Source organism: Gallinula chloropus, assembly GCF_964237585.1.
Source record: "Gallinula chloropus genome assembly, chromosome: 26".
Lineage (NCBI taxonomy): Eukaryota > Metazoa > Chordata > Aves > Gruiformes > Rallidae > Gallinula > Gallinula chloropus.
This window is the reverse complement of record NC_140111.1, coordinates 5,644,258-5,666,665: the sequence shown is the minus strand read 5'-3', so window position 1 is coordinate 5,666,665 and position 22,408 is coordinate 5,644,258. Positions and strand designations below refer to the sequence as shown.

General features: G+C 44.3%; 1 protein-coding gene across 1 annotated transcript; it reads left to right on the top strand.

Moving 5' to 3' along the window:
* Positions 1-1,614: 1,614 nt before the first annotated feature.
* On the top strand, positions 1,615-20,646 carry MPP3 (MAGUK p55 scaffold protein 3; the record flags this gene model as incomplete). Its single annotated transcript, XM_084275480.1, has 18 exons — positions 1,615-1,639; positions 2,725-2,843; positions 3,352-3,429; positions 3,858-3,938; positions 4,462-4,599; positions 5,754-5,835; positions 7,161-7,246; positions 8,658-8,732; positions 10,203-10,399; positions 11,332-11,396; positions 12,407-12,427; positions 14,310-14,351; positions 15,446-15,610; positions 15,818-15,898; positions 17,480-17,573; positions 18,329-18,437; positions 19,027-19,149; positions 20,467-20,646. The coding sequence occupies 18 exons, from the start codon at positions 1,615-1,617 to the stop codon at positions 20,644-20,646; spliced, it is 1,761 nt and encodes a 586-aa protein (XP_084131606.1).
* Positions 20,647-22,408: the final 1,762 nt, after the last annotated feature.

The following is a 22,408-nucleotide window of genomic DNA, read 5'->3' as shown; positions in this document are numbered from 1 at the left end:
CTCTGTGTGATGTTTTTTTTGCTAAGAGCTTGGAAAATTACTTGTGTTTTGTTGGGCTTTGGCACTAAGTAAGTTTGTGGGGATTCTGTGTTTTTACAAAGACAGAGCACACAACTGAAGATCCCTGTCTTGGCAGCTAGAGAAGTCTTTAAGTAAGTGTCAAATTAAAATGCAGTAGTCAAGGAAGCAGAGTGGTTCAATGAAGTAACTATAAATTCCTTTTGGCATGAAGTGTGGCTGTGGAATGTGTTTTTCTTCAAAGCAACAGGTAGTAAAAATGCTTCTGAAAGTTAATTAGCTGAATTCACAGTATGTATGATGCACTGGATGTATGATAATCTGTGGGGCAGAGTGAGACTGCAGTGCTTGGCTCATCTGCTTAGAGAACTGGGATTTGTTTTGATATCCAGGTGGATAGTGTGGTGCTACAAAACAGGGTGCAGAACACAGGTCACTACTGAGCTTAATCTTTCAGTACATTGGAGAGAGACTCCTGAGTGTAGAAAATGCTCCACTGATACGTGCTAACTTGTCATAGAATCATAGAATGGTCTGGGTTGGAAGGGACCCCAAGGATCAGAGAGCTCCAACCCCCCTGCCACAGGCAGTGCTACGATATTTTCAGGCAGTCAATCAAAATGGAATCAGAAAACTGTCAAACTTGTGTCCTATGCTCAAAGTAGCAGAGGTTTGTCTCCAAACTGAACACAGGGAGCATCCTTCATTGCATTTAGCAAGGAGCTGGGAGTATCCCATCCCAATCCTTTTTGTGTACTGTTAGGACTCTATTTTTCTCCACACGTTAGTCTGATGAATTTTGAGAGCATGAACAAGAGTTTAAGTGCTCAGGAACACACAGAGGGTTTCATTGTGGACTGGTGATTGTAAAACACAGATTCAGATTTTTCAGTTTGAAATGAAATTGCTCTGGAGTCGTTTAGCTCCCAGTGACAAGAAGAACCAAGGATAAAAGCATCTCATGGAATCTTGTGCGATGGGAGCAGCTCTGTTTGTTGTCGTGGAGCATCCTCAGTACTTAGGGCTGAGGTTGATGGAGTGATGCTGCTGCTGGCTTTAATGGGTCACGTGTAATTGTAGGGTGGTTTGCATCAGAGTGCCAGGGGCATGTGGAATCCTTTGAGGTCTGCTTTTAGGAAGCCCCAGAACATCTTGTGACGGCAGCATCCATGCTGTCCCTGTGCAGAGGGTGTTTATCAGTGCTTTCAGACATCCATCCTGCAGCATGCTTTTTTCCTTATCTGTCTTTTCAAGTGGTCACTTAGGCCTTCTAAAAATGCCTCTCTGGAAAATAGAATAGGGAACCATCTGCTCTCTTCAGCATCAGCTTTATGCAAGTTATTATATAACTATTCTTCCGCGTTGTTGCTTGCGTAGCAGAATAGCTGCAGGACTCAGTGCCTGATTCAGGCTCAACTGAGCACTTGAGAGGAAGATGGACTAGGGATTTGCTGGGTTTTGCCATTTTTCTCACATGCTTGAGCTGAGGTATTATCTCTCCTCGTTTCAGGACTGCTCCTGAATCACAGTCCAGAAAGAAGAACCCATCGTGTTGATTTAAGCTGAATATTAGTGTGTCTCATTAAGAACAAAGCCATGCCAGTGCTTTCAGAGGACTCAGGTAACTCATCTGCATGCTTTCAACAGACCAGGGACTGAAATCTTAGTTACTTGTGTTTCCCACAGGAAATTCATTCCAAGTGGGGTTAAATAAAACAGAATTAAGGTAGTTTAACTAGATTTCTTAGCAAATGGCTGAAAGAAAATGAGGAAAGTAGAGCATAAAAGGTAGAAGTTTATAACTTCAGGAAATACCTAGTTCTGTAAGAGCCCTGAATACATACTGGTAGACAGGCTCCTTCAAACTTTTTCTTCTTAGCATAACACTGGCTTCTATGTATCCTTATTAAAGTTCAGCCCTCAAATACCTGCTGCCTGCCTTAACACTTTCTGAAGAGGTGTTGGTAAACTTTGTAAACATGCTTTCTTTTGACTTAAAACCCCAGTGGTTCCATTCAAGGCTTGCTAACCAGTTTCTCCAGCACTACCCAGGGTGAAGTCATAAATGCTAATGATACTGTTTTAAAGCAGAAATGAGTTTGGGTCTGCTGGATCCAAATACACTCTAAAGTTGATGGAGAGGATAGCCAAAGGAAGAAGCTTTTTGTCTAACCCTGTCACTGCAAAATTGGAATATTCATGATTTAAACACTTTTTTGAAAGACTGTAGATTTCCACTGTAGTGTGAATCTACATCAGGCTTTCCCTTGTGGTCCAACCTGGCTTCTAACAGGTGCCTCAGAGGTAGAAAGGGCAGGATAACACCTGTAAGTAAAGTAGCTTGGGAAGTAGACTTGGTAGCTGTGAAACGAAGGAGGTAATTTGGTCATTTGGTGAGTGCTGTGGCACTCAGCTCAGAGTTTGTTAGAAGGCTGGCTGTTTCAGAAACAAAGGGTCATTAACATGAAGGGGGAAACTTCACAAGAAATGTCTTTCAAAATATCTTTTGCTTGGGAAGCTTTTGCCTTAATATGGTGCATGTTACATCTTAAGCTGTGTTTCCAGCTTTAAGAAGGGGGTGTTATAAAATGAGTGGAAGATAGAGATGGTACCTACAGAAATACATTTGATGTTCAGTCTGCAGCAGGAGGTCCCATGAGACATGTTATCTCCAAAGCTTTTGTTCTGTCTTGAATTGAAATGTAGGACTGCATGAAACTCTGGCTCTTTTGACATCTCAGTTAAGACCTGATTCAAATCATAAAGAAGAAATGGGATTCCTTAGGGATGTCTTCAGTGAAAAAAGCCTCAGCTACCTGATGAAGGTAACAGCTCCTTTATGACAGTACATTTTCCTTACAGGTTACTTATTCTCTGTTTAATTAATTTACCAGCTGTTTATTTTGCAAAAAGCTTTTTTTTTGTAGAATCTCTACTGGCCCAAACTTATTATTTATCTAAGCACAAATATTAAGAACACTCTTTTGACAACATACTTCATTCAGAAGATAACATTGCTGCCTTGATTCCCAAAATGCAGCTGCAGTGCCTTGCAGCTAAAAATCAGTGTGAGATAGCTTCATTTTTTCCCCTTTATGTTGAACTTTAAGAGATTTTTTCTGGCTGTTTGTGAAACCAGACTCCTAAAACTTTCTGAAACTTCCTTTGTGAAACAAAGACTCCTAAACAGAGCAAAAATAACTCTGGGAGAGCTTATTTTTTGGACACCTACCTGAGCAAAAATATATTCCTTAAATATAAAAATATTCCAGTGCAGTTATATATTTAGGAAGCTTTGTGTCTCTAGTAATATGCATGAATAATCTTTTCCAGATTCATGAAAAACTTCGTCATTATGAAAGACAGAGTCCAACTCCTGTTTTACACAGTGCAGCAGGATTAGTTGAAGATGTGAGTAAAAGTTCTTGTCTCCTTATTTTCCTGTTGTTTAATCCTGCTTATCCAACAAGGGACTCCTTGCACTAGATAGGTGGTTGCTACAGGCTTTTGGGGAGGAGTTTTTCTCCCATCTTGCAGCTCAGAAAGGCGATGGAATCCTGGGCTCCATCAGCAGAGGGGTGGCAGCAGGGACAGGGAGGGGATTGTCCCTCTACTCTGCTGACACTCACCAGAAACACTCACTTGCAAATATCTTGTAGAATAGTTTGGTTTGGAAGGGACCTATAAAGGTCCTCTAGTCCAACACCCCTGCAGTGAACAGGGGCATCTTCAGGTAGATCAGGTAGCTCAGAGCCCCATCCAGTCTGTCCTCAAATGTGTCATATGATTGTATTTGCAGGAGTCCCTTTATTTTGAGGTTGTTGACTTTTATTTTAAAGGTAATTGAGGAATTGCAGACTGCACCAGTGAATAATGAAGAAAGAGAGCTACTTCAGCTGTTGTCAACACCACATCTCAGGGTAAAAAAAAATGCACCAGAGATTTTAATGAAATTCCTTTGCAGAATTGCAATAGAAGGTTTTGTACTGGAATAATTATGTTAGAGAGTCTCTAAGAGAAAGGAAAAACCTCCTACAAACTGTACTTCTGTTCCACTGTGATTTTCTGCACAGGATTTAGGATGTGAAGGGGATGAAGAAGACAGGCCTTTCATGCATAATGCACCACGTTGTCTTCTCTCCCCTCCTTCATCTCTTCTGAGGGAGGAGAAGAGAAAAGGATGCCATTTCTCAACATGTTGTGGTCCATAGTCCACCTCCATCCTATATATTTATTTAGGCTAAGCTTTTTTATTGCCTGGGTTTACTTTGCATAGTGGCACACAACAATATACAGCTTACATGATGGGTGAAATAACTGCAGAATCTTTTGTGGGAGGATTTGTGGTGAGGGTGGGAAGGGGGGAGGTTTAAGTTTGCTGGAAGAACTCTAAAGTGTGATATTACCCCATTAAATTACTGTTTTCTTATTTGCTTTATGCAGGCCATGCTTGTAGTACATGATACTGTAGCACAGAAGAACTTTGACCCAGTCCTTCCACCTCTGCCTGATAACTTTGAAGATGATTTTGATGAGGAATCAGTGAAAATTGTTCGGCTGGTGAAAAATAAAGAGCCCCTGGTATGTGTAAGATGACCCATCCCTAGTCATGAAACTCTGTAATGCAAAAGTGTTACTGTGAGTGTGGAGGAGATCCTTGAGGACGTTGTCAGCCTGTAAAAGCTCTTCTGAAGGTAGTAAAATAACTTAAAAAGAAAACTTTGGTCAGTGCCCCTTTGAGATTTGGCATGAGCTGCTTTAAAGGTGTGGGTTTGTAATGCCAGGGAATGCAGGGAACACAGGCTGTGAGGGAACTGTGTTCAAGCAATTAAGTTTATTCTACATGCTAATTCCATTTGTACTGTAGCTAATGTGCAATGAATTAGTACCTTCATTTGCATGAAAGTTGGTAATGTGTGGTAAGAGTATCATAGAATCCCAGCCTGGTCTGGGTTGGAAGTGACCCCAGGGATCACAGAGCTCCAACCCCCTGCCACAGGCAGGGACACTAACCTCCAGGCCTGGAGCTACACAAGGTTTCCCAGGGCCCCATCCAACCTGGCCTTGAACACCCCCAGGGATGGGGCACCCACCCCCTCTCTGGGCAGCCTGTTCCAGCCCCTCACCACTCTCTCTGCAAAGAACTTCCACCTAATCTCTCATCCAACCCTTCCCTCCTTCAGCTTCACTCCATCCCCCTTGTCCTGCCAGTCTCTGCCCTTTAACAAGCTGATTCCCCTCCTGTTCCTCTGCTCCCTTCAGGGACTGGAAGGCTGCAATGAGGTCCCCCCACAGCCTTCTCTTCTCCAGGCTGACCCAGCCCAGCTCCCTCAGCCTCTCTCCATAGGGGAGCTGCTCCAGCCCTCTGATCATCTCCGTGGCTCCTCTGACCCCTCTCCACCAGTCCCACATCTTCCTTGTACTGGGACCCCAGCTCTGGACACAGGACTCCAGCTGGGGCTTCCCAAGGGCAGAGCAGAGAGGGACAATCCCCTCCCTGTCCAAGAGTATGTTGGGCAGGTGTATTGAGGAGGTACTAGTTTTATACAAATGGGAAAACTGATTTCCTAAGTACAAAGAATCTTCTGAAGTTCTTTTTATATATGACAGAAGGTAGCAGAAGAGAGCAGTGACTTAATTCCTCATTAAAAGATGTATTAACTTCTGTGTTATTTCACTGTTTACTGCATTGTAAGCAAATAAGAGTTTCTTGAGGGGTGTGTGTTTTGTTTCAGGGAGCTACCATCAGAAGAGATGAGCAGACAGGAGCTGTGATCGTTGCCAGGATCATGCGAGGCGGCGCCGCGGATCGCAGTGGTAAATCCCTGAGGAAACAGGGAGTTCAAGCTGCATTTGCAAACTGTTCTGATGATGGAAATCTTAAGTCAGCTGTTAGATCTTTAGTCTGAACCAGTATGTAGTGCCTGTGCAGTCAGTGGAAGGAGATGGATGTTGCTGGAGGACAAATCTCAACGAGCTTTAGAATGGGATATGTCACTGCTGAAATCTCGTTGCCTCCTTACTGACTATAAAGGGAGCCTACATGCTGAATTTCTAGTGTCTAGTGGCAGGAGAGACCTCTGTGCATAGGCTCTCATTCAGCATGCTTTCAAGATCTGCAGGGTTAATTCATGCAGGATTTGTCCTTTTTTCTGGAAGGTGATCATCCAGATTTCATTAAATAAGCTGAATTGGCCTTAGGAGATTCACAGACTCCAAGCCTCATGCAGTTATTTTTTTTTTTAAAATATACAAGTAATGCAGCCCCAAAATTAATGAATTACTTTGATGAGGTAATATTAGCTAATTACAGCTTTCTTCCTGATGATTATCACTCTTAAAATTAGTAATCTGATACATGTAATGTGCAGTGACTAGAACATGTGCTTAGCGTTTCTGCATCTCATCAGTAATTTATTAATTCAATTAGACATGTTTTTCTCCAAAATAGCCTCTAGGAAAAAATGCAGAGAGATGGCAGAAGTAAATCTAAGCTGTAGAAGAAAGAAAAGAATTGGGGCTTCTACCTTTAATCAGGTTACTTGTTTTATTCAGTGCTTCATGTGTTGATTTCTGTTTGCCTAACTGAGAAATTATTTTATGTCAGTTCATGGTAGTTATATAACAGAGCTGTGGCATTTCTTATTGACCTGGATAACTAAAGCTAAAACTTGTAAGGGTCTCTTCATGGCTTGTTAAAAAACAATTAACCCAGTGTTCTTCCTGGGACTGTGTAGGGTTGATCTGTCAGTTGACAGCCATGTCATGTTGCCTTTACAGCTGGCAGTGTGTCTCCAGGCTCTACAAGATGTGATTGTTCTCATGATATGATTCCAGTTTTGCATTCTTAATGATGCTCCAAATATAGAGGCAGTGACCTTCCAGAGTATCTTATCTTACCACACATTCTCTGTCTCCACTCTGGTCTCCTATGAGACTGCTGCATGGAAAAACAAATCCCATGTGGAATAAGGGCAGGAGACTCAGAGCATGTTGCCAGCAGAGCTCTTGGCTGCACTAGGAAATCCATTAAGCTGGGGAAGGCAGGAGAGGAGAGACATGCTATTGATTTAGGTCAGACATCAGAGGAGTGTTGCTTTCCACTCTGTAGCCTTACTTGAATTTACTTGCTGTCTTTTCAGGTCTTGTCCATGTTGGAGATGAGCTGAGGGAAGTCAATGGCATTACTGTGCTTCACAAACGACCAGAAGAAATAAGCCAGATTTTGGTCTGCACTGATTTTCATTTCCAGATCTTCTCTGTTGAGTGAACCAGTAGTTAAAATAAATGATGAAATTTAACCATGAGTTTAAAACACCTATAGAGCTAAAAGATGCAATCCCTGCTTGTCTTTGCATCTTTGCATTAGGACTTTTTCCTCTCCCAGTGAGTTAATCTTTTGACCTCAGAAACTTCTGCAAACTGAATCAGTACCAATATACAACCAGAAAGCTGTGTTTGCTATGTCAAGAACTTCCCTTATGTGCTTTATCACAAGCAAATTGGAAATTAAAAGTGTGTTCCTAGGAGATAAGCAGTTTATTCTTAATACAGCATGAAGAAGGTCTTGGCTGTGTGTCTGGTAGAGCTGTCAGCCCTTCTTTACCAGCAGATTCTTTGCAGCATTATCAAGTTCTTGCTTCAAGCTTCTCTAATGTTAATGCCCACAAATCTTGGTACTCTAAACCTCCATATCCATGGTCAGCCTGCTGCATTGCAGAAAGTGTCATAGCTCTTCTGCTAACTTGGCTCTGACTCCCCTCCTGGGGCTTGTTCCCCCCCTGTCTTGGTGTGGAGTGAAGTTAGAGACACAGTGATAAGAATGGCAGCACTGGGAGATGGAATTATCTGGCATTGTTCCATCACCTAACTTAAATTTACATCAAAATAATCCTGAATAAGGAGAAGGACTGCTTTTAACTGGAGGGGGGGCAGGGGGAATGCTCAAAACTGTATTTTGAAATACTGTAGAGTGGGGACCTTGGCATGCTATGTCATTTCTTAAATTCCTGCAGTGTAATCGTTTCCTTTTCATGGTTTATTTTTTGAGGAAGAGCTACAAATGTCCAGGCTGATTTGGTTTCTGTTTTAATCTGTGCAGAATAGCAGGATTCTCTAGAACACAGTTCTCCTCATCCAAAATAAGGCATCTAAAAGAGATCAGATAACCTATTCTAGATTTCCAAAGCACTAGAAGTGCTTTTTAATTTATCATAACTAATAATTGACATTTGCTAGCAAAGATTTTTAGAGTGAAAGTGGATGTTTATGTTGTTTACATTTCACCCTAAGCAATTAGGCACTGTGTGGGAAGATACAACAGTGGTTTTCAGAGGAGCACTTGAAGATGGTTAGTCCACAAAAACTTCCATATGTGTCCTGCTAAAAGCCACAGAAGCACTTAATGCCCTGGGAGCTGTGATCCAGTAATTAAAGCAGCACCCAAGTAGTTCCTGTGGATGTCTGCCCAGGGAAGATGCTGGTTTGAAGGATTCATGGATAGTCTCTGCAATAAAGTCAATTAGTGGCTTATTAAAAGGGCTGAGAAGAAGAGACAGACTTCCTAAACTGGAAGGTGAATAGGCTGCATTGTGTCTTTGTCCTGCTTTCAAAGTAAAACCCATTTCTCTCTTTCCCAGGCTCAGTCTCAGGGATCAATAACACTCAAAATAATTCCAGCCATCAAAGAGGAAGATCGTCTGAAAGACAGCAAGGTAATGCAGCCAGGGGAACAGCAAAGCACCTGGGGTTGTGTTTAAACACTGCTCTGTAAGTGCAAGGTTCCTCTGTTCCAGTGAGGAGTGTCACAGACCTGTAATTAACCTGAAAAGATAGTAAAGCAATTTATTTTAGCCTTTTATTCAGTGGAATTATTAGGTGACTTGACTCTTCATCTCTGCACACGTTCTTTCATAGAATTTTGGAAATCTAGCCTCTTCTTTTTGTTCAGATAATTAAAATGGGTGTTCCTGCCAGTCTCCTCTCCCAGCTATCTATCCATTATTATCCCTGGGCATTTTGCCACTTGCTTGAGCCAAAACAGACCCATTGGCAAACAGCTGCATTGATCATTGAACTCCCATTAGCCCACTGCCAGCACCAACACGCCTGAGTGCTTCCTTTGCCTCCCTGGATCAGCAGCTATTTACTGCTGGACTGATCCCTTAGAGGATTTCTCTGTCAACCTGGTTTTGCTTCCTTACTCTCAGTTCCCAACTTTTTTCCACAAAGCACCACAAATCTCTTACAACCCATTTTACTGTGATGTGTTAAATAGGGTAAGATACATCCAACTGTACTATTCCTATTCTGTATCAAAGGAACATGTTAGGGACAATCTTTATAGCAACTTGGCCATAAATCCCTTTTTATTGCTTTCCCCCTCCCTTGTGTATTTCCCCCCCACACACCCCTTGTGTATTTTTTTCAATTTTTGTTGTATTTTATACTTTTATACTGTGTTTCTTGGGGTTTTGAGCTTTGAGTCTCCTGTCCTGCAGTGCCAGTTCACAGTGACTGTGTGTGTGCTTCAAAGGTAGTTTATTTTTTGGAGCAATTCAGTCAAAATACAGATGGGCTGGCTAGGTTTCAGTGGCTTTGAGTGCTGTAAAATGTAAAGGAGAGATGAAGAGTATATGTAGTTAGCAGTGTAAGTATTGGGGAAACCTTTTAAAGATAGTTTGACATTCCAAATAGCACAAGAATCACAGCCTGGTCTGGGTTGGGAGGGACCCCCAAGGGTCAGAGAGCTCCAACCCCCTGCCACAGGCAGAGCCACCAACCTCCAGGCCTGGAGCTACAGAAGGTTGCCCAGGGCCCCAGCCAACCTGGCCTTGAACACCCCCAGGGATGGGGCACCCACCCCTCTCTGGGCAGCCTGTTCCAGCCCCTCACCACTCTCTCTGCAAAGAACTTCCCCCCAATATCTCATCCAACCCTTCCCTCCTCCAGCTTCACTCCATCCCCCTTGTCCTGCCAGTCTCTGCCCTTTAACAAGCTGATTCCCCTCCTGTTCCTCTGCTCCCTTCAGGGACTGGAAGGCTGCAGTGAGGTCCCCCCACAGCCTTCTCTTCTCCAGGCTGAACCAGCCCAGCTCCCTCAACCTCTCTCCGTAGGGGAGCTGCTCCAGCCCTCTGATCATCTTCCTGGCCTCCTTTGACAGGGTGTGTTGCTTTCTTTTCAAGGTGTTCATGAGGGCACTCTTCTGCTACAACCCCAAAGAGGACAGAGCCATTCCCTGCCAGGAGGCTGGGCTGCCGTTTAAGAGGCGACACGTCCTAGAAGTTGTAAGCCAAGATGACCCCACGTGGTGGCAAGCAAAGCGTGTTGGAGATACCAACCTCAGAGCAGGCTTGATCCCCTCAAAACAGTTCCAGGAAAGGTTTGTTAATTAAGATTACAGATTTTTTTGTTTTCACACAAATAGTGTCGTGCTGATGGGCTGAGCCCAATGGGATGAGGTGTAACAAGGCCAAGGGCAGAGTGCTGCACATGGGACACAACAACCCCCTGCAGCGCTACAGGCTGGGGGAGACTGGCTGGAGAGCTGTCAGGCAGAGAAGGACCTGGGGGTCTTGGGTGGCTGCAGGCTGAGTATGAGCCAGCAGTGTGCCCAGGTGGCCAGGAAGGCCAATGGCATCCTGGCTTGTGTCAGAAATAGTGTGGCCAGTAGGGCTGGGGAGGGGATTGTGCCCCTGGACTGGGCACTGGTGAGGCTGCACCTCGAGTGCTGGGTCCAGTTCTGGGCTCCTCAGCATCAGAAGGACATTGAGGTCCTGGAGCGAGTCCAGAGAAGGGCAACCAGGCTGAGGAAGGGGCTGGAGGGCAAATCCTCTGAGGAGCAGCTGAGGGAGCTGGGGCTGTGAAAAAGCTGTCAAAGTTCTTTTCAGAGAGAGTGGTGAGGGGCTGGAACAGGCTGCCCAGAGAGGGGGTGGGTGCCTCATCCCTGGGGGTGTTCAAGGCCAGGTTGGCTGGGGCCCTGGGCACCCTTGTGTAGCTCCAGGCCTGGAGGTTGGTGTCCCTGCCTGTGGCAGGGGGGTTGGAGCTCTGTGATCCTTGGGGTCCCTTCCAGCCCAGACCAGGCTGTGTTTCCATGGCTTTCTGGGCTGCAGCACACTTTGCCAGCTCAGGTTGAGCTTAACATCAATTGTTACCCCCAAGTCCTTCTCCTCAGGGCTGCTGTCCATTCTCTGCCCAGCTTGTAGTCATGCTTGTGTTTGCCCTGACCCGTGTGTGGGCCCTTGTGCTTGGCCTTGTTGAACTAAATAATAATTCAGAGCTCATGTGGCTAAAATCAAATCACTTTCTGCTCAGGAGATTGACCTACAGAAGAACAATAGGCACTCTGCAGAATCCCAGAACTGTGAAGAAACCATTATGTAAGTATATTCTGGGGTTTTTTCAGTGATGTCTTACTTGATAGCAGCTTCTCAGTATTTTTCTCTTATATAATGATGTGTTTTAATATGTTAGGTGTGATCCTGTCATTGATTGAGTGGCACCACATGAGAGGATTGGGTTTGCACTTTATCCAGTGTTGCTCCTGTCTATTCAAAACACTTCTGTCCCCCTAAAATGTGCCAGTGTTCACCTCCTTACTATGGTTAGAAACCTGAAAGCTGCAAAAGTAATCCTGAAATTCTTACCTGAGTGTGTAAAATGGCTCATATGAAAATTAACTAGCTTGAAGGAGACTAAAAGTTACTGGAACTGGCAATAGCATCTGCATTTCAGGCTTAACATTGCAGAGCTGGTCTTGAGTAGGCTTTAAAGTGAATCTTATTTACACCTCTGATGCCTCTGTCAGTGAATTGCTCACACAGAAACTGCTCCCAGTGATGATATTGCTGGTCAGTGTTGAAGGGCAGAAGGAGTTCTGTATTATCCCAGAATATGGTGTTCCTGTTGCTCTTGGCTACCTCAGTGCAGCTGGTGCTGATGTCTGGGGTAGTCCTGACACTAGCAGTGCCACCAACACATAGACCAGGAAGCTGAAAACTGTCCATCTCCAGTGACACAAGTGAACTGCTGACCCCTGGTGCATGGCACATCCCATGAAGTGATACAGACACTGTCATGCTGTAACCAGACTGCAGAATAGCATCACTGATTGAAATTAGGCCTTTCCAAATGGTCTTCCTTTACATTCCATGTTAAGTCATGTGGTGAGGATTGCTGCTTAGGCTCCTTGTCACACACTCTCCAGACAATCCAGTTAGAATCAGTTATAAACCTAAATTTTGCCCAAAAAGTCTTTACTCAGCTGATACAGGGACACTGCTGCATCAGCAGATCAGACCAGGAGAACCTTCCTATCATTCCCTCTAACTTTACTCTATCATTTGCCAGTCTTTTAATACATGAACTCTGCCTTTCATGCTGCCTGCAGATGATCAGTCTTCTGATAGAGGTGGGTACACTCCTGACTCATTTTCTGTCTGAACATAAGCAGATAATGCCTCTTTTGTAAACCCTTGCAAAGCCCCAAAACAAAGGGAACAGTACATACAGCTTGTACCTGCAGCAGTTTCCTCCTGAAGTTGGTTATTTCAGGAAATCATCTCTTCCTTTATTATTTAAACTAATTTGGATTGATGATTTAGGTAATAACTTCTAAATTTACTCACAATTTGTATCTTCCTATAAGAATTTACACCTTCTGCAGGCTTCTGAGTGAGGGTGTATCTGGCATTTAAATAAAAAATAACAAGGTTTAAATAAAAAATAATGAGGTTTAACATTTTAGGGCACCTCTATCAATCCAAATTAATTTTTCTTTGCTGTTGAATTGGACTTGTTTTCTGTGTTATGTTGGGCTCATGTAGCTTATGTGTTGTGGTACCACACACCTTTCCAAGTATCAGGTATTATTCTGTTGAGTTCTGCATGTTCTGATTATTCTTTTTTTCATACTGCATCTGCTTCTTTGGAAGGAATAAGAATCTGAATATTGATATTCCATCAACCTTGATGAAAGTACTAAGCAATTAGCTGGTCAGGACTGGTATGTCCTGTCAAAACATGAGTGTGAAACTAGATCCTACCTTCAACAATAGAAAACAGCCCTGATCTTAACTATGGACAGGCACATATCACTACTAGGTACCTTTGGTTAGTGGAGGTGTAGTGTTTTCTGAGTATATTTTGAGAGTTTTAAGCTGCAGGTATCTCTGTCAGTGGTTGGGCTTGTCCCAGAACCATCCACCCTCTTAAAATGAGTGGAGTTTCCTGGCTGTAGCAGGGCACAGGTACCTAACACTTAACATAGCCCTTGTTCAGAAGAGATGGGGACTCTGACTTGACCTCAGGGTTGCATTAGAGTGTTTCACAATGAAGCATTGTGGTTATTTTATGTTCTTTTAGGGGCCTTGGGGGTGGTTGTAGTTTGAGGGAGGGGTAGGTTGGCTTGTTTTGTGGTGGTTGTAGTTTGAGGGAGGGGTAGGTTGGCTTGTTTCAACTTAGATTTGCATATTATTTTACATACACATAATCAACAAAAGCATCAAATCTTTACCTCTTTAATCAAGAATTAATAAGCAGTGATAATTTCACACTCAAAATGAAGGAAGGTGTTCAGAGCTCACATTTCAGTCAACTCCAATTCCCTTTCTTCAAGCCCAGATGATACTGAAATGTTCAGAAGAGGCAACACTCACCCACTCAGACCTGGGTATAAAATGTTTGCTCAGTCTTTTTCACTCAGTCTGAATGTTCTGCTTCAGCAGGGCTGGTCAAATGTGAGGAATGCTAAAGAGCATAAAGGCTGGGAGCTGTAAAGAGTGAGACATAAAACCCTCTTGGGCAATGTTGACACCAAGGTATTTTTACACATATACACACACACACATATATACACACACACCATATATTTATATATGTGTTTTTATATATATTTATATATTTTCAAATATATTTACAATATATAGGAATATTGACACAAATATTTCCAATAATTTATTATAAATAATATTTATAACAAATACACATGTTAAGCTATTTAATAAATATTTATCTATTTTATTCATGATAGATAATACATAATACATAATTATATATTCTTAATATATATATTTAATATATATGTATACACACCCCACTAGTCAGTGCAGATCATTTTTTGTACCACTACTGTTTGTGTTAGCAAAGGATGTGTGTATAAAGAAGGATATAAAACTCCTCCTTCCCTCACCAATGAGCCAGATGTGCATCACAGGCACTGTGCAAAATCCCTCCCTCCTCCCCTCTCTCCCCTGTGCCCTTACCCCCCTGTCTCCCTGCTTTTTAATTTACAGAGGACTGTGACTGTGAAGGATACTTCAATGGACAGTACATAGGTGAGAAACCCAAATCCCTTCCCTCTTTGGTAACACCCACCCTGGAGTGGGGGCAGACTGGCTGCTTTCCATTCAAGCTGATGTTCTGTGCTTTCCTGAACCAGATTATCTGTGCAGAGGTGTCATTGGGCCTTGGCACAGCCAACACATGGCAGTCCAAGGTGATGTGGGGAGGGGTTGTTATGGATTGGGCTTCTCAGCCCTGGGGAGGCTGCACCTCGAGTACTACGTGCAGTTCTGGGTGTTAACAGTATAGGGGGGACATCGAGGTGCTGGAGAGGGTGCAGAGAAGGGCAGCTGGGCTGATTAGGGGTCTGGAGAACTGACCTCATGAGGAGAGCCTCAGGGAGCTGGGGCTGTTCAGCCTGGAGGAGGCTGAGGGGAGACCTGATGGCTCTGCAGCTACCTGAAAAGAGGTTGGAGTGAGGCAGGTGTTGACCTCTTCTTCCTCATAACTAGTGAGAGGACAAGAGGGAATGGGTTCAATTTGTACCAGGGGAGGTTCAGATTGAATATTAGGAAAAAATTCATCACCAGAAGAGTGGTGAGGCATTGGAACAGGCTGCCCAGGGGTCACCATTCAGAAAACCAGGTAGGTGTGGGGCTTCAGGAGATGGTGTAGAGGTTACAGGGCTGTAGGGCTGATGGTGGGATTAGAGGTTACAGGGCTGCAGGGCTGATGGTGGGATTAGAGGTTACAGGGCTCTAGGGCTGATGGTGGGGTTAGAGGTTACAGGGCTGTAGGGCTGATGGTGGGATTAGAGGTTACAGGGCTGCAGGGCTGATGGTGGGATTAGAGGTTACAGGGCTGCAGGGCTGATGGTGGGATTAGAGGTTACAGGGCTGCAGGGCTGATGGTGGGATTAGAGGTTACAGGGCTGCAGGGCTGATGGTTGCACTTGCTAATCTCGAAGGTCTTTCCAGCCATGATGATTTATGATTCTCAGCTTTCTGCCTGACATGCCAGTCTTTCAGCCAGAAGATCAGCAAGTGTGCAGTGATGTGATTATTAAAATAATCATGAGAGGAACTCAGCTGACTGGAAAAGTGAGGTGAGTGGGGTGCAGTGTGACAGGCTCCTCGCTCTCCTGCAGCTGGCTTGCGGAGGAGCTTCCGACTGAGTCGTAAAGAGAAGGAGAACAACCTGAATGAAGGGAAGAAAGCAGAGCAGGCAGACACACCAGAGTTCCTCACATATGAAGAAGTCACAAAGTACCAGCAGCAGCCTGGTGAACAGCAGAGGCTGGTGGTTTTGATTGGTAAGGTAGATTTTGAAACAGTGACGTTTCTCCTGTCTCCCTCTTCCCCTGTGTCATTGTTTCACCCCACAGCCAGCTAAACCAACACACACCTCTTCACACACCCCCAGTCCCCAGCACAGTCCTACTCCTGTGAAATGTCTTTTATTTATTCTCTGCAGTATTTCATTCCACACAGAAATCTGTCATTCAGTCCTATTTTATTAGGTTGTTTGGGGGCCAAATTAAGTGAGCTCAAGCAGAAGGTGGTGTCAGAGAACCCACAGGAGTATGGTGTTGCAGTTCCACGTGAGTAAAACTGACTGACTTCTGTGTTTCACCACTAAAGCCCATAAAAGCTGTACAGTAGTGTACTGCTGCCTGCATTGGTGAATGGTGATTTGTGTTTAGGCTCTTGATTACATGCATATTTCAGAAGCACTTCAAATTGTTGTTCTCCCTGTAATACACTGTGTTTGCCCTTAATAGCTGAATGGGTCACCACATAGCTTGGCACATGTGCACTTTGGGATGCTGTCATAGAGTCATGGGATGGGCTGGGTTGGAAGGGACCCCAAGGATCACAGAGCTCCAACCCCCTGCCACAGGCAGGGACACCAACCTCCAGGCCTGGAGCTACACAAGGTTGCCCAGGGCCCCATCCAACCTGGCCTTGAACACCCCCAGGGATGGGGCACCCACCCCCTCTCTGGGCAGCCCACTCAGCTGATTTATTTTTATTTAAATTGAGCTTTCCCAAGTGAACATCCTGCATTTTCTCAGTGTCCTTTAAAAAAAAAAAAGAGAGAGAAACAGAATACAGGAAGAAAAAATAAGATTCCAAATGCCAAAAAGAGTGAGTGTGAAAAACTGGCATCTTAAGATTCAGCAAAAACATTGCATGTGTTTAAAAGAGGATGATTTTTCCTCAGAGTATAGTACCAGGTAAAGTTTCTTTTCATAAAAAGAAGTAGACAGCAATAAATGAAGTGATACATTTTCTTAAATTGTTGTTTTAATTGTTGTGTGGTGTATCTGGGCTGTTCAGACAAGCCAGACAGTGATAACTGGTGATTCTGCTGCACAGCTTTGTGGCTTGAGTTACACTGAAGTTCTTTTGCTGGATTATTTTCTAAAAAGCCACGTGAGACACCAGAGAAAAATCTGCCAGGGTTTGTGTTCCACAATAAGCTACTTTTGCAAACCAAAATATTAACATTGAGGGCACTGTTTAAATGTCAGTTGAGACTTTCAAGAAACATCTGCCAGGCAGATGTTGGATTTAGTTAGCTGTGGAACTCATGGGGGTAATTTTTACTTGAATCTGACCACAGCCACACACAGAATAGCAGCTGGCACTCTCATGGCCAAGCATAGCTGTGTAAAAACAAGTTTCTCCTGCACTAATAACAATTATTGAAAGAAATTAGGGCTTTAAAGATGAGGGAGCACACATAATTCTACGTTTTGCAGTAGCATGGGATAACAGCTAGAGACACTCTAAATTCAGAGGAAACAGGACTTTATCCCTATTTCCTATTTTGATTTCCACATTTCAGAGAAAATGAGTCCAACACTCCTATGGCAAAGTCTCTCTGAACTGTTGGATATACTCTGCTGCTTCTACTGGGTGTAAGAAGTGTGCCTCCTAGTTTTTGTGGTAGTTGTAGGATGCTTGGGAGCAAAACAAACTTCATTTCTGATCTTAACAGGTTTTGTGATGGAGTTTAAAACAGAATTACTGTTTGATTCATGTTCTCTATTAATTGGGATTTGCCAGTGTGTAACTGCCTTGTCTGAGGCCATGGAGATGGGACTGGGAGTAAACAGGCAGTACAGTTGTGTGCAGAGGCTGATCCATCTCTGTGTCTTGGTTCTGTTCTTTTCTAGATACAACCAGGTCAAGGAAAAGCCATGAAAAAGAAGGAGTAGAATACAATTTTGTCTCCAAACAATCATTTGAGACAGATGTGCAGCAAAACAAGTGAGTTATTTTTCAAATACTGGTGTAATTGGCTGTATTTCAAAAACAGAGCTAGTTCAATCATATCTAACCTGAATACCAAGTGAACAGCCAGTGTAGCTCTATTAGAAAGCTTCAACTTCCCAAGGAAAAAACTCTTTATTGAGTTTGGACTGTTGGCATCACCTCAAAAATTTAGTGAGAAGCAACTGAGTAACAACAAAGGACTAGTAGAACAATTGCAAGTTAGACTTCAGGTCTGCATATCCTCAGTAGTATGATTTGGTCAGGATTTAATCTAGTCAGTGTGGTGTATATTTAGCTGGACCTACTTATTCTCCTTTTCATATAATGGGTAACAAGTTTTATTTATAAATCCACTTCAGGGTGTGTTGTAGACTGAATCCATGGATAAAAAGATGGAGTGTGCTTTCTCCAAGTGTGGATTTTCAGCTAGTCTCCCAGAAGATGAAATAGTCAGAGTATTTCCTTGCCAGCTTTGTTCTGTTTTACTGTGAATAACACCCTCTTTTCTTCTATTAAACATCAGTCAGCTGCATTACTGCAGCTTCTTCCCCTGTTTGCCAGCAGTGCTGATGAGTTATTAGTGCCATGGGAAGATGGTTACTGCTACTGAGCAGCCAGAAGGGAAAAAAAGTAATCAGGAAAAAAGAAACCTGTCTCATTTGATTCCTGAGACTTCAGGAAGCAGTTACCAAGTGTTATGAGTTAAATATTCTTTGCAGACAGGATCTAAAACTTTGCTGACCTTTTAGATTTGTGGAACATGGGGAATACAAAGAAAATCTCTATGGTACAAGTCTTGAGGCAATCCGGACCGTGATGGCCAAGAAGAAGGTTTGCTTGGTGGATGTGGTACCTGAAGTAAGTTCTGCAGCTTTTTTTTTGGCTGGGGAGGTTTTTTTGGGGGGTGTTTGGTTTGTTTTGTTTTTAGGGAAAGGAAGTATTTCTTAATAAATCACCATTTTGTTGTTTAACTAGTAAATTAACACTGTTCACCATTGGTGAGTCCTTGCTCTGCAGAGGACAAGGGGGATGGAGTGAAGCTGGAGGAGGGAAGGGTTGGATGAGATATTAGGGGGAAGTTCTTTGCAGAGAGAGTGGTGAGGGGCTGGAACAGGCTGCCCAGAGAGGGGGTGGGTGCCCCATCCCTGGGGGTGTCCAAGGCCAGGTTGGATGGTGCCCTGGGCAACCTTGTGTAGCTCCAGGCCTGGAGGTTGTTGTCCCTGCCTGTGGCAGGGGGGTTGGAGCTCTGTGATCCTTGGCATCCCTTCCAGCCCAGACCAGGCAGTGATTCTATGATCAGCCTTTCTTCTGAAGTCCAAAAGGTTACCATGGTTGGATGTGTAGTACCCAGGACTGTACTAGTGAAACTCTTGAACCCAGCTTGAGAAGTTCATTGGCCCATAACCAAACAGAAAAAAAAATGGTGACAAAAAAAATCTGTTCACAGGCAGTGAAGCACTTGAGGACTCCTGAGTTTAAGCCTTATGTTATCTTTGTGAAGCCTCTCATTCCAGAAAAGAAAAAACATGTCTTAAAATCTCCCATGGCAGAAGAAATCTCATCCCCCATTGTAAGTACCCTAACCTTCATCTCTTCCTTTTAGACGTGGAAAGTGTTTGGGCTGTGAAAAAAGTGTGATATGGAGGAGCTGCTGCTTCATGACAGTGAGAGTCAGAGTGGGGCACTAGGCAGGTCCAGTGCACATCCAGCCTTGCAGCTGGAGCTTCTGAATGGGATTTGGTTTTTGATTCCCTGTGAAACTTGACCATAAGTGAAGCAAAGTGCATGTCTAATGTGAGGATCTGATGAAGGGCCTGGAGCATCTCCCCTGTGAGGAAAGGCTGAGGGAGCTGGGGCTGTTCAGCCTGGAGAGAAGAAGACTAAGGGGGGACCTTATGAATGTTTATCAATATCTGAAGGATGGGATGCAGGGGGACATGGGCAGCCCCTTTTCAGTGTCTGTGGGGACAGGACAAGGGGCAATGGCCTCAAGTTGGAGCACAGGGAGTTCCACAGCAACATGGGGAAGAACTTTTCCCCAGTGAGGGTGAGGGAGCCCTGGGACAGGCTGCCCAGGGGGTGTGGAGTCTCCTTCTCTGGAGAGATTCCAGCCCCGTCTGGACACCGACCTGTGTGACCTGTCCTAGGGAGCTGCTTTGGCAGGGGGTTGGACCCCATGAGCTCTGGAGGCCCCTTCCAACCCCTGTGAGTCTGTGATCTCTGTACATCACTTGAGGCTGCAGCAGTGGAAGCTCAGATAAACTCAGCATAACTGCACATTTCTGAGGAGCAGCCCTGTCAGATGCTGAGGGCACAGCCACCTAGTTCTGACACCCACCCAGGCTGCTCATCAGATACACACAAGATGCACCATGGGGAAGCCTTACAAGGTGAAAACCTCCAGCAGCTGCCAATCAGTGATATGTAGACATGAACACAAACACTGAGTGTGCATAACATCACTGCTTTGGGTAACCTGATTGTACATGTAACAGAATGTAGCTCACTCGTGTTCGTGTTACCTCTCAAAGTCACTGAGTCTGGGGGTGAGTGGGTCCAGCATTCCAAGTCTGGAGGAGGAGGATTTCCAGGTGTTAAGTTTGGGCAGTGACTCTTCAGCAGCACCATCTTGCACCCCTCCTGTAACATCATCTTTCTTCCTCCCTGTCACTTGGTGCAGTTTTGAAACACCCCACCACATCCCAGCAGTAGCACACACCACCCTCTGGTCTCAGCTGTAGTATCTTACACACCCTTTCCTAATGGTAGCTGCTCGTTTCACTAACATCTCAAAGTAATGACTTACTGTGCTAATGTGCTTGAAACTGCTAGTAATTAAAAAGAGAATGCTGTACATTTTATACCAACTCCTTGTGTTGATCAGCAGGATGAAGAACAGCAGGAGATCATTAACTCTGCAGCTTTCATTGAAGAGCAGTATGGCCATTTAATTGACACTGTGCTGGTGAAAGAGGATCTCCAGAGTGCATGTAATCAGCTGAAAACTGTGTTAGAGAAGTTAAACAAGGATTCCTTTTGGGTGCCAGTCAGCTGGGTTAGGTCATAGCTTGTTCTCATCTGTTTAAAGGAAAGAGTGTGTAAAAATGTCTTGTAAATAGAGGGAGTTGAAGAGGGAAACGTGTCAGACTCATTTCAGAACAGCTGGTCGATCTAGAAGGAAGTATGTAAAGAGCTAAACAGTCAGAAGCTGAGAGTGCCTTCTGAGTGAAACCCTTGAGCAGCAGCTGTCAGTTAAAGTGAATACTGAGACTGAACCCCTCAGTGCAAGGCTGGGGGGACTGTCTGACTGTAAATAGTGCACTTTGTACAGTCAAGTTTCACACTTCCAAGGCGTTGAAGTCGTGCTGGGACACTGATGAGCTGGATCTTTCATCCTTAGGGGACAAATGTTGTGGGTAAAGATGAGGCACCTGAACAAGGGATGTTTCAGGAGAGGGTCTGCCAAAGAACATGCTGCTGCAGTGAGCTGAGGGGTGTCTTCTGGGGAGAGCTCTCAGTTACTCAGACCAGCTGGCTGACACGCCAGAAACCCCTGTTTCTCTTCACTCAGAATCATTAATTGCAAATCCCTCCTAATTAGGCACTAAAACCAGGCCACTTATATAAGTTGTATACACTTTAGTGTCTATGGGATGTGAAGAGGGGAGGTGTTATGTCCATCCCACATTTCCCAGTGCTTCCACCTTGCCTTGCACAGGTATGAGCCTGCTCACCCACAGCTTATGCCCACTCTCCCAGTTGCTTCCACCTGTGAACACACATGTGTGACCAGCCAGCTCATAAACCAGAGGTGGGGTTTTTGGGCTACACAAAAATAACTGCACAGGATTCAAAAGGGACTTAAGGAGCTGATTTTCTACAAGACATCTCTGTGAAGGCATCTGACTGGGCACCACCTTGATAACCAGCTCAGCTAAAAGGAAGAACCTGAAATACCAAGTAGCTCAGCTACAGGTCCAAATCATCAGCTTTATCACTCTACCTTTGTTCAGCATCAGGTAAAGGCTTCCAGCACCTAATGATACATCAAGTCTTGAAGAAATGCTGATAGTCAGAGGACTTTGTATATGTTCCAGGAGATGTGAATATGGGGGATCTTTAGAAGTTACTGAGAAAATGCTGGAAGCAACTATGCTTTCTAACTCTTTGTAAAAGACTCTGTGTTGTACAGGTGCATGATAGCTGAAGGGAGTTCCTGTCTTTCCATTGCCTGCTGTCTGACCTGTCCTGTGTGCTGTGCCCTTTAACAAGACCTGCTGGTGCACCAGTCTCCTTCCTTGCATCCCAACAGTGTGATGTTACTCGTGTCCTGCTGCAGTTACCTGTGTATTAAAACTGCATTTCTTACACACCAGTGTCACTGAATCTAAGTTAATTCTACCCCAAAACATCCTGAAGGGTGGTTACCCACCTCTGCCTTCTCCAAACATGGACCTTGGCAGCTTTCAGGTGCTGATCTGCCCCTGGATTGGGCCAGTCCCTGTTACAGGGCAGGAGCTGATGTGCTGGGAAGCAGCCCTGAGGAGGACTGAGAATCTCCAGCCCCAGAGGGATTGAAAAGCCAGTTGGATGTGGTGCTGAGGGACACAGCTTAGTGGTGGGGGGCAGGTTGGGGTGGTGGTTGGAATTGATGATCTAAAGGTCCCTTCCACCCAAGATGGTTCCAGCTGAAAGGCTGACAGCAGCCGTGTGTTCCAAAGAACGGGTGTTTCTTCTGTTCTGGAGTGACCAGGGCCTGTAATGACCGACTCTCTGCATCTGGAGCTTGTTCACAAGCTCTTCAGGTTACAATTTAAATGCTTTAATAT